Here is a 12257-nt window from a genome sequence, read left to right as displayed (position 1 = left end):
GGGAAGCTGAGTCATTTAATTAGTCCTGCTCCATTTAAGAAATACTCAATCACTTGCATCTGATTCACGCATATATTTAAGGAGTGTGAAAAGATATTTTAGGAGTTTGAAAAGATAAAATTTTGTATGTACAGTTGCATTCCAGAAAAATTAAGCCAAAGTGTCTGTCCAATTCCACCAGGCCTTGAAAATCATGACCGTTGGTTTTGGGGTGTCGACTCCCGTCCACAGGTTTTGTTTTTTTTTTAGGATGGAAGTGGAAATCTTACAAAGACACTGCCGCGCCAGGTTGCAGCACACGCTGCCTCTCACCCACTAAAACCACCCCTACTTTCTCCTTTTTCCTTCCTCGCGGGACCGCCGCAAAGCATTACTTCGCGGGGTGGACTGCGTTTTACGCGACCACGCCTTCCGTTCTTCGCGTCCTCCTTGCGCGCTCCGCTCTTCCAAGTTCCTCTTGTATTCGTTTGATTGTGGTGTTCACCGCATACCAGTTTCCTTCCGATTTCAACATTTCCCCGACGATGTTCTGCGGGCTTAGGGTGGTTTTCATGGAGTCTTCCAGACTTTCTGAGAGAAATCGTGGACAGTGGAACATAACATGCTCCGGGTCCTCAGGTGTGTAACCACATTCAGGACACTTAGCGGTAAGTCATATTCACTCTCCTACGATTACTCTCACACGCTAGTGCTTCCTCCCAAACTGGTGCCGCGTATAATAGTGTGGAGCGAACCACTCCGGCCACAAGTAACCTGCGACTGTACCTTGGACCTCCAATGTTAGGCATCATGCGCGCTAATGATACGCTGGTATTTGCCGCTTTCTCACAGGCATAGTCCAGATGTCCCTTGAAATTGACCTTAGCGTCAATCATCACCCCTAGGTATTTGATAACCGGCTTCGAAGTGATGACGTGACCACCAACGTGAATATTAACCGTATTCCTCTTCCTACGATTGGTAATCAAGACCGCCTCCGTACCGGTTTCGTTAGCGTACATTTCAACGTCTTCAGGTTCTTTCGCGACGACAACCACAGCTAGATCATCTGCGAAACCGATTATCGTGGCCTCCTTTGGCACGGGAAGGACAAGGACTCCATTGTACATGACGTTCCACAAGAGAGGACCCAACACTGAGCCCTGTGGTACTCCTGCGGTGACGGTGTACTGCTTGGATCCCTCATCCGTGTCGTACCACAGTGTCCTCTCCGAAAGGTAACTGCTGATGAGCTTAGTCAAATAACTAGGGACACCCGTTTTAGCCAGTGAACTTTTTATCCACTCCCAGCTTGCGGAATTGAACGCATTTTTGATGTCCAACGTCACTACGGCACAGCATTTTTTAGACGACATCGCGTCTCGAGCCAGCTTGAAAACAACGTCTACGGCGTCGATCGTTGAGTGGGCTTGACGAAATTCAAATTGTCGCTCTGATAGTCCATCCTTATATTCGATGATAGGGAGCAGTCTGTTGTAGATGACCCTTTCCAGCATCTTTCCTGCCGTGTCGATGAGGCAAATCGGTCGGTATGATGACGGGTGTTCTGGGTGTTTATTCGGCTTCGGGAGCAAAACTAGTTTTTGCCTCTTCTACCGGTCGGGGAAAACTCCTTCTATCATGCATGTTTCAAACACGCTGATAAACCAGTCGGGTCTGGTCTTAACAGCGAGTTTAAGGGCTCTATTGGGAACAGCATCCAGACCGGGTGCTTTGTTATCACCAATTCTCCGGCAAATTTGCGTAAGTTCCTCCTCAGTTACCGCAGGTATGGTGTAGACGTCCAGTGCTCGCTTGTGTTGTTTGCGCTCCCCTTTATCCGGGGGGAAGAGCGCCGTTACGATATCGAGAAGAAGATGCGGGCAGGTCAATTGTGGTGTTGCCCTCTCATCTTCTTCATAACTATCCTGTACGCTGTTCCCCAGGGGCTTTGGTCTGTCTCTGTGCAAAGTTCCTTGAAGCATTCTCGCTTGCTGGTCCGTATAGCCTGCTTAAGCCTACCTCGAAGGTTCACATATGCTAGCCGTTTCTCGTCGAAGTCTGGTCTTGCTCTAGATCGTTGGCAGATCCTTCTAGCACGAAAACATGCATCCCGTAACACCGCGATCTCTTCATTCCACCAATAGTTTGAGCGCCTTTTTGAGAGAACTCGTCGCCTCGGCATAGCAGCATCGCATGCTCTCGTTATGCGTCCCATCATTTGCTCTACCTTTTCCGTAGCCGCACCACCGGGACTTTGGCCTCCCAATAGCATCTCTATGAATGCATCCTCCTCAAGCCCCTTCACGGACCAACCCCGGTTTCCAGCCTCACGGGAACACTCATCGACGCATGGCCTATATTCGATCTGGAGGAAAATCGCCTGGTGGTCGTTGTGAGTATAATGCTCACTGACAAGCCATGTCATTCTCCTCGCCAATGTGGTACTCACATGTGTCAGATCGACTATTGAGCCCGACCCTGTGCCACGAAAAGTGGAAACGTTTCCCGTGTTGGCAAGCACCAAGTCTAGCTCCGCGAAAGCCTCGAGCAGGATACGGCCCCTGGTGTTCGTAGTGCGACTGCCCCAATCCACGGCCCACGCGTTGAAATCACCAGCTATGATCTTGGGGTTTCGACTTCTTGTATCCGATACTAGCATACCTAGCATTCCTTCGAATTCTGTTATCGTCGCGCTTGGTGGAGCATAGCAACTATATATATAGATACCAGCTATTTTTGCCCTGACGAATCCAACTTCTGGAAACTCCATCACTTCTTGAATGGCCTGATTTCCACACGCCCATATTGCCGCCTTGCCAGTTTCATCTGCAGTCCAGGCACCGCTCTTATTGTTGCGATAAGGCTCGCTGATTATGGCAGCTTCGATTCCCTTCTCATAGATGGTCTGCGAGAGAAGGTCTTGCGCTGCCTCGCAGTGGTTGAGGCTGATTTGTATCAACCTCATTTTTTTACTGCATTCAAGGCTCGCCCAAACACTGGGCATCTGCTGCTGCCTGCAACGTGCCGACAGTCGACGCCCTTTTTTTCCTTGCAGAGCATGCATTCAGGCTCAGCCTTGCACTCCCTGAACATATGGCCTTCTCCTCCACATTTTCTGCAACATTTTGACCTGTCACAGTCATCGGTGCATTTCGCCGCTATGTGGCCGAATTCCAGGCATCTAAAGCAGCGCTTAAGCGACACCTGCTCCCTGAGTCGGCAAACGACCCAACCTATTTTTACTTTCCCAGCCGCCAGCAGTTTGAACGCTCCTTCAGCTTGTAAGCTTATGGTTGCCGTTTGCGTGCCTCCGTATGCCTTCCTTAGTCCCCTGATTGCGGAATCTTGCAAGCTAAGTGGTCCGAACTGTTTTCTAAGGCGTCGCGGATATCCTCCTTAGTCGTGATTTCGTCAATATCCTTACATTCTATGGCAATCTCCTGCTTTCTGGCCCGTACTTGAGCTTCTTCTCCTAAGGATTTCTCCACCTTGCCGAGGAAATTTTCCACCGTTTTGCCTGGAGACTTTTTCAGCTCCAGCATCAAATCTCCTTTTTGGGAGCGTCTGATTCGGCTGACGTTTTCTCCAAGGTCCATCAGCTCAGGATCAGATTTGACCTTCCTAAGGATATCGGCGTAAGTCATATCCCCTTTTTTGGAGATGATGATTAATTCGGGCCGTAATCTTCTTTTCTGCGTCGTATTTTTCCTTCCGCCAACCTTGGTCCATGCTTCCTTGGTCCCTTTTTGAGGCTTTGCCTCCCTTGGGTCAATTGGAGCCGGCGCCGCAGTTTCCACGACGTTGGTCACTTTGTTTGCCTTGCCTTTTGCCGGTGAGAGGCCTTTTTGCCTTTTCGCGTCCTGTGAGGATCCGAAAGAATCGTTCTCGCCCTCTCTACTCCTCTTTTCAAGCTTACCGCCCTTTGGATTTTGAGGGGGTGTCACTTGTGTTACCTGGGTGACGCTTGATTTCTTCGAGGCCTTTTTTTCTTCCTTGGCACTATTGTATAGTACCCGAATGGTACGGACCATGTTTTTGATGGCCTGGTGCACGTTGTGTTTGTCCTTAATAGGGCCGCCGAGTAGGGCAAACGATGATTCGTCCGGACTCTGACATAGCCCCTCCGCTTGGTTTTCACATTGGACGCTTACGTACTTCTGAGCCTTCCGGGAGCTTCCGTGATTTCCTTCCTTAATCAAGGTTGATTTCGGAGGAGATCGCACGATAGTCGAGCTATGGGCTAATAGATGACCAGTTTGTGCCCCATCTTTTCTTGTGTTTTGAACAAGCGTTCTCGGGAGTGATGTACTCCTTTTAAATGCCTCTTCCTCCAGGCTACTTGTAGTATTTGATGCAACGGTGGCCAAGTAATCCACCACCGAGGCACTGCAGTCGAGGGATATCGACGGCCGGGAGCCTGCTTGCCCACTCCCAAAAGCCGCCGGTACTGGGTTTCCGAAGCCCTGCACCGTAACTTTATTCTCCTTCTGCTCCTCCATATTTGGTTTTATTTCTGGGTATCCTTCCCATAGCCAATTTTTATCCACGGGCGGGCGTTTACTTCCCACCTACCCGGCCTGCGCATAAGCATGCCCATATACGCACACCTCCAAATGCGTGTATGTGCATATTCCTACGCATCTGCCGAGCATTCCCTTATCCGCACGAAGGGACGCGCCTGACGGGAGATTTGGCAACTCCGCACAGGCCCGTCCACAGGTTGTAAAAGGAGAAGGGAAGGATAGCTCAATTTGAATGGGTGCACGACACTGCGGCGTCTCAGGGAGTAGGTGAGGAAACTGCAGGAACTTTGCTGTCTTACAGATTACTCACTAAGAACCCTGTCATCACAACTGGCAGTTGGGTATAAAATGCAAAATCAAAAAAAGAGAAGAAGGAGGAAATTAAGGTCATCTGAATTGGTGAATGGGTCGAGCTCTCGTAGTGGACAGCATGGCGCTAATCGTGGGGTGGTTCGACATCTAGGTGGCACGATGAGCAGGACCATGGCTGCAGCTGTTTCGCCAAAACCAATGCGACCACCTCAGCAGGTTAGCGGATATGAACTGCTTTCTCAACCGCTCCTACTACGACATAACAACGGCGGGATACCCCTTGTTTCACCAGAGATTCGTCAAGCGTTCCCCGCAATACACGCACGTGAGTGTGCAGCGAGTCGCAGACTAGCACCACTTTATTACTCTGAGTGACATAATCCCAGCCGTCATCAGGGAACGTGTTGGGCTTGAGGTCATCGCGAAAACTGATGACTAAGAGCCGATGGGGTCAGGAACGATGACATGAATACCCGAACCATTCTTCTTCACCGTCCGACCAAAGTCTCCGCTGAGGTTCGGGACGAATTCCAAAGAGCATGTATAGAATTTTCGGAAATGGATCCTTCGTATAGAGCAGGTATTCCTAGGCTTTGCATATCTCCGGCAACTCCAAGAAATTTACCACAAATCAATGATGAGATTCGGTCTCGGCTCTGTGCTGATATATCGCAGCTGCAACTTGTGTATTGTGCACTTGTGCATTGAGCTGCAGTTGCGGCGGTCAGAATGCAAGGTCAGAAAATTGAAAATTCGCTTACGTTATTGGTTTGAGTGACTGAAGGGATTCACCATGAAAAATTCATCGACTGGCAAACAGCATAAATGCCAGACATAGCATTGGTAACCTCCACATCCAAGATACGACAGAGACAGACTTCTACTAGTACCTAGGAATTTTGTAAGGAACCCATGCTCGATTTGGTGATCCAGTGACGGATACGGACTACTATGTCCAAATACCGAATGTATCATCCAAACTCCACCATGGAGTAGATGAACTTGCCTCGAGATATCGGAAGCAAGGTGACGTGATTGACGTGGTGGCACAACATCACCGCCGAGTCGACTCGCTACGCGCTTATTTTTATAGCAAAGAGCAGACGAGTCCCTTGTTAAACTGTGGGCAGACTCCACTTAACTTGTAGGATTGACCTTTCAATGCTTTGAGTGGGGTGAAGTCACACTAGGAACGGAAGCCGAAGGCACTGTGAACACATGAATTGCCTTTGGCAGCCATTTATTGATTTGCGTTTGTCGAACAAATGGCTCTATGCTGGGGCATTCAGGACGGCATGGTCGTAATGAAAGAACGGGTGGAGAACGACCACTTTAGAAAGTGTGATTCGGCGGTAGAGACGTTGGACCATTTCATTTCTGGTTGCACTGTTATAGCGCCGGTGGAATTCATGAACTGGCATAATCCTGTATGTAAGGCGATTGAAACTATGCTTTCGAGCAGGGGCTGATCACGGAAACATAACCAGTTTGTAGAGATGAGCCACAGTCAGTGCTCGATAGTTCTGCATGTACCATGTATTAGGACCGGCATCATCATCATCAACGGCGCAACAACCGGTATCCGGTCTAGGCCTGCCTTAATAAGGAACTCCAGATATCCCGGTTTTGCGCCGAGGTCCACCAATTCGATTAAGACCGGCAGCTCCGCATATATTATTCATTTTGCTATCCCCCATAATAGCAATATTGAACGGAAATACGCGGAGAAGAAGCTGAGCTATGAGCCACTGAACCCAAATCCCTCACGTCTTCCCTTGGTATCCTGAGACTCTCATACAGCCTTGTTCCAACCAGCGGAAATACGTCATTCTTTCTTTCTTTCTCTGGTTCGTAGAGTGGCGTTTTTATTCCCTCCTTGACCGGCTCATGAACTGATTCAATACCTTCTATTCTAATGAAGCCGGAGGCCGAGATGATCAATTGCGCCATTTTGTTCTATCAAAGGCCTGATCTGGATGCAATCGCGAGGCTGTCAAGTGCGTATTAATTGACCGTTCTTTCGGTCGACCTTTTGGTGGTTTACCATTCCACGTGACCATATCATCGAAGACGCCTCTTTCCCAGTTTTTCCACAATCGATGCAATTCCATATCGAGCGCGACTATCCTCATTTCGGATGTGATAGAGGCGTGTCACACTGATAGTAAAACACAACATCTTCGTCTTCATTAACATGAGAAAAAAGTTTTCTAAAGTACAGTGCTGAGTCCTAGCTACCCCGATTTCAGATGTTTTATTGCTTCTTCGACTTCAGTTGCAGTGACAGTTACGCTTCTATGGGTTTAACACGAGCACCTGCTCTGTGGACTTAATCTCATGGCCTTCTTAAGCCATAGATTGATTTTGTAACCACAATCAGAGCTCCGCTGAGGCAGGCAGAACGGCACCAGTCTACGCTGAGTGTGCAGTTCAGTTTATTCAAACTGGTGGATGCAAGACCTCCCTACAACAGTACCGAACTTTGGAGTACGGCAGCCATGTTGAACCGCAATATTACGTTTGAGGCCTGAAGGTCTCTGGTTCACTTGAACGTAACTAATAAACGCCATAGAGGTCCCACAAGGGGGCTAATCGCATGGTAGCAGTATACCTCTGGAAAGGTTTCGTCACCGAAGTTACTTCAGATGAGTCCCCGTGTAGACTCAGGCCTGATCGCCCTAATTTGGCTATGAAGCATTCGCCTACTACAATACTAGCAAAGCAAGTGGATACAGTGCCAAATCTTCGAGCCGCTTCGGCCACGCTGCTCCCAGGGCAGAGGTGAGGCAGCGTCTGATGAGTTGTCTCTACCCTGCTACGAAACCGTAGCCGTCTTCATCCCTCTTTTGCTTTTCGAGCCTTGGGTGCTAAACTCAAAAAGAGGAGTCTATTGACCATAAAGAGCGGGAGCAAGTCGCCCCCCATCTGGTCTTTTTTTCAACCTTACCTCGGGAAGAAGACAGGTTAAGGAGGATACGAAGAAGAAAGTAGGAGGTCTCCTCTTTCTGATCCCTTTGAAGAATTGTGGCGGTCTTCACCCCTCAGAAAGTCATTGCACCTCAAAGTGGGTCTGTTTTCATGTCAAAACGGTTGAGTTTAAATTCGAACCCCAGAAGGATAAAGTAAGAAAAGAAGGTAGAAGTTGGAGATCCCTCTGGAAAATCAAGGCGGTCAGCCCCCCTTAAAAGTTGTGATGTCTAAAATTGGGGGAGCGGGTTTGATGTCCTTGTGTATCACTAATCAGTATAGCAAAGGTGAAACAATTTGCTCTTGAGCGGTGAGCATTTTTGATATGGCAATGATAATATGATGATGGGTGGATCTTGAGATCGGTTGTGCATGGTTCGTTAATCTAACCGCCCTATTAGGCGGTTGGATGAACACTTGTCATTTCGACTGCGTCTTGCGGCTAGTGTGTGGCACCCAACCCCATCGGACGGGCGTATGAGCCCTAATGGTTGGTAATCGCGTAAGTGAAGTCATTCATTCTTTTATTCACGAAATCGCTACAATTGAGTACGCAGCAGGCAAATGCGTTCCTCACGTTGTTTTATCGGCAGCTTGATTTGCAAGGCCGCAATCAACGGCCGATGTTGAGATGCAATGGTCTCAAAGGGAAAGACTAGCCGGCCATCAAATCGCCCGACTTTTTTACTGGCATTATGGAAGCCCTGGCATTATGGAGATGGCACCGCTAACACCGTAAAGAGTGTATGGACTACCAAAATGAAGAAGTTCATAGGATTTTTGCGCGTCCGCGTCCTATGCCGCAGCTTTCGGCACCACACCGTTGAATTTCTTGTGGAGGGCAAGTATCAATGTGCCTTTTCTGAAGGGCTCTTGCGAGTTCCTCGGTCTTCCAGTCAGGGTAATAATATTTCGCTTACAGGCACGTATTTGTTTTGTTCTGACTAATTTACTTATATCCTGACGCCGTCCATCCGTCAATAATCCTTGGCCATTTCTTGACAGGACCGAGACCGTCTTACCGCTTCGATTGAAGTGAACATCTTAGCATTTTTCTGAGGCTATTTACTCAACACAATAATTTTTTTGCTTGTTTGTTTGATGCGTTTTCCTGGTCGCCTTGTCGCGGGATCTGTCACCAAGAGGGGTCATCTATTTCTTTTTCTGGTCTCAACATTTTATTTTTGTTTTACTGCCTCAAACCCGCCTCCTTTATCTGGGCTAGGTATATATAAATAATGTGGCGGTTTTTTTTAGAAGAAGAAAAAACCCTCCTAATGTTACCTCCGTATCAGTCAGCCATAACACAAAGGATATCTCCAGGTGAAAATCGACAAGTTTGATAACCCAAAGTGAAAATAATTTCCCATTTTACAATTTTCTATTAGATGATCCACCCACCCCTATTGTGCACCGACACCACTGCTTTTCCGTGCAATCGTTAAGCATTTTTACTCGTAAAACTCTACAACATTTTTTTCTTTTTCACCGGCAGATACCATATTATTTTCCTAATTATACATGCAACGTTTGCCAATGAATCAGATAGAGCTCACCGTCCCCGCAGATGTGCTTCTCCAGTCTTTCTCCAGCAAACGCAGGGGTTTCGAGCTTCGCTCCGCGGCAAGAAGCTGAATACCGATCCCACCCGCAACATCTCACCTGCTGTACCTTGCGCTGCGCATGCTAGCTAAAAACGAAGGGGCCATGCGAGACCCCGCCGGAACTCCAGGTTGTATGATGCACGTTGGCGATGCAAAACAGGTTTCCATTGCCGAGTATCGTTAGGGGATTCGTCTGATTTTTGCCGTTGCTCGTCTTTGCCATGGAACTGAGGGAAAGCTTGAGAAAAAACCTTCCAACCGGTTTCTCTCCATGGAATCCCACGGATCTGGTTCGGATTCTGCGCGCAATTTCAAGCGGAATTCAGAGGGGACGTTGCCATTCTCTGCGCACATTTAGATGGTGTTTCCCTTCGTTGCTCGGTGATTGAGTTTCCAAGAAAATCTTTCTCCCAGTCTGTCGAAAGCTCTCGGAACACAAGCGTACGGGGAACGAGTAATATTTCTAGAGCCCAGAAAAAAAAAATCGGAGAAAAACTGTACTTACTCAGGAATAGGATACTTTTAATAGATTCTGTGTCAGAAACGTGGAAAACCAACTGATTGATTTTGCGGCGTGAAACAGTGCCAATTCGCGGTCGTCGAGGCATCCAGCCCAGAGGGTGTTCTTTTTTGCGAAAGCTCCCAGCGCTCCCGAAATATTTTTGCCTTCAATTCACCAGCCTTCGACGTCGATTTTCCCTTTTCGTAGCGCTCAAGTGCTGATTCGAATTTCCCAACTGTTCAATTACTGCCGTCGTCCTTTTTCGAATCGCAGTAAAAATCGATTTGGTAATATATTTTCCGTGAGTTTCCTGCATGCATATTGCGTGAACAACCGGAAGGGATACTTACATAACCCTCGGGAAAATTCAGTGCGGAAAACGACGGTAACGAAAGGAAGGAATTCCGAAAAGAAAAAAGGCGGGGAAATCGATTTAGGAGGCCTGTCAACTGGGGAAACTGGGGGTGTGCGCGTTCGTGTCAGTTTGATTCGGTTACACGTTTTGGATTCGGAAAATTTTCGATTTCCGTGCTCCTTTTTCCACATTCCGTTTTTCGTCAGATTTTCATTGTCTCGTGCTGCTGTGCCTTTCGACAGGAATCAAGTCGACTTGTGTCACTTTTCCTGTCAGGGAGGCTTTCCATTCGCAACCGGGCGTTGAGTAGGGAAAAATCTTTAGTTTTCCACTTTCGCTTGCGGGTGAAAGGAAATTACACGAAAGTTCGGACTAGGCGTGAAGATACGTAATACCGTTACCTGATATTAGTGTAAATTACAGGAGCCAGCGGAGTTTCAGGCAGAAAGTTGAAAATTTAAATTGAACAAGGAAGCGTTGGGATAAGCAAGCATCGATTTATATTCGGATTCGCCATCAAAGTCGTGTAATGGCGTTTTTGCGTTCGATTTGCCATCACCGAGTGAATTTTGTTTACAGAAGTGCAAATTCTGCAGCCGGACCGTGGACAGCATCCCCCTTAGGCGCAACACCAGCCGCGAGGAAATTCAGTTTCAACAGCACATCGCGTCGCAATCAAGGATTCAACCGGCATTCGTTCGAGCACCAGCTTTTCCAGAACCTTCGCAGGGATGAGCATTTTCTGCGGTTCGTAGGTGTCAGGCAGCGATCAGAAACTATTGCTGCAGCCACCTCCAGCACAATTGCAAGCCACCGCAAAAAGAGCGAATCCATTGACCCTAATATCCCGGTCAAGCCACAGCGCGACCCCCTCGATGTCAGCTTCAACGACCCTGTGGCGGCGTTCAAGAGTAAAACAACATGGGAACTGTTTCGGGCCTATTTCGTTTACCTGATGTGCTCCAGCGAGAAGATCGTCGAGAACAACATGACGGTAAGTTCCTTTGACACTATGCGAGGTAGCTCCATTGTCGGCGAAAAATGTCACCGTTTTGAAAAGGACTTGACCTGGAAATAGTAGCCCTCCCTGTTGGAGTGTTGCATAAGTCATAGATGTAGGCGAAGCTAACATCTGATGGCTTTAGGTTGTGGGCGGATTGCGGAGGAGTAGCGTGACGTAGCGCTTCGCCACAAACCGACCTAGTGTGCTGGCGTCCAGAAGGGTGAATAACCTGCACATGTGGAATGTTTAGAAAATGAGTATGCACGGTGGAATGTAACCGACTGCGCGAAAATATAATCTGCTTTACTCGTACGGGGGCTCCCCTCGGACCCACCTCAATGAACGGTGTCTCCACTTCAGATACGATCGATAAATTTCTCAGTTTGGTTACGCAACCCTCTATTCCTCCTGCCGAGTCGTAATGGTGCCAAAAAAATTAAAATCGATATCTCCTCGCCAACCAGACCGGGACCAGGTTGGAATTGCAAGGCATCATCAAATCAGATTTAATTATTGATTATAATCGTCTGCGACCGCTGTAGGTCGTTCGGCGGGTTCACGGCTCCCCAGCTACATTTATCGAGAATAGTTTTTTTTTGTATTGTATCTAGATACAGCTAGCTCCCCTGTAGTTCCTATGGCCGCACAAAAGATAGTTTCGTGTTCAGCTCTGGTGCTTTTCAGTTGAGATACTTTAGAGGCAATCAGATACTGTTCAGGGGAGGCATGCTGGTCGTGCGAATGGAGCTTTCACCGGCACATGCTGGCCTCTCGTCGAACATGTGATCCAGCTCGCCGGCAAGCCGGTACCGGTTTTTCTGCTTGTTTGCAATTTATCCAATCTTTTCATCATCGTCAAATACTTTTGACCTCGTAAATTTCGTTCACTAAATCCGCTGAGTGTGTTAATTCAATTGAATTATCTAAGCGAGGGTGGTTGGGATGGGGAGACGGATGGGTTAGGCCAACTTTTGAAATGTGGGTGAATGGAGCAGCGTTTGGCTGAAGG

At 48.0% G+C, this 12257-nt stretch overlaps 1 protein-coding gene across 8 annotated transcripts in view; it reads left to right on the top strand.

Moving 5' to 3' along the window:
- The first annotated feature begins 9749 nt into the window (after positions 1-9749).
- The window catches only part of LOC119654166 (proline dehydrogenase 1, mitochondrial), an 85726-nt gene continuing 83218 nt past the window's right edge, over positions 9750-12257 (top strand). Inside the window, exons 1-2 of one of the 8 annotated variants that reach the window (XM_038059327.1) lie at positions 9750-9885; positions 10669-11239. In XM_038059327.1, coding sequence (XP_037915255.1) covers positions 10775-11239 — 465 coding nt within the window. In that variant the 5' untranslated portion in view covers positions 9750-9885; positions 10669-10774. Of the gene's footprint in view, positions 11240-12257 lie in introns of all 8 variants that reach the window. The other 7 variants (XM_038059332.1, XM_038059331.1, XM_038059329.1 and 4 more) reach the window with 7 other exon arrangements.

This window comes from Hermetia illucens, chromosome 4 (assembly GCF_905115235.1).
Source record: "Hermetia illucens chromosome 4, iHerIll2.2.curated.20191125, whole genome shotgun sequence".
Lineage (NCBI taxonomy): Eukaryota > Metazoa > Arthropoda > Insecta > Diptera > Stratiomyidae > Hermetia > Hermetia illucens.
The sequence above is the reverse complement of the archived record's forward strand: the minus strand, read 5'-3'. Positions and strand labels throughout refer to the sequence as shown.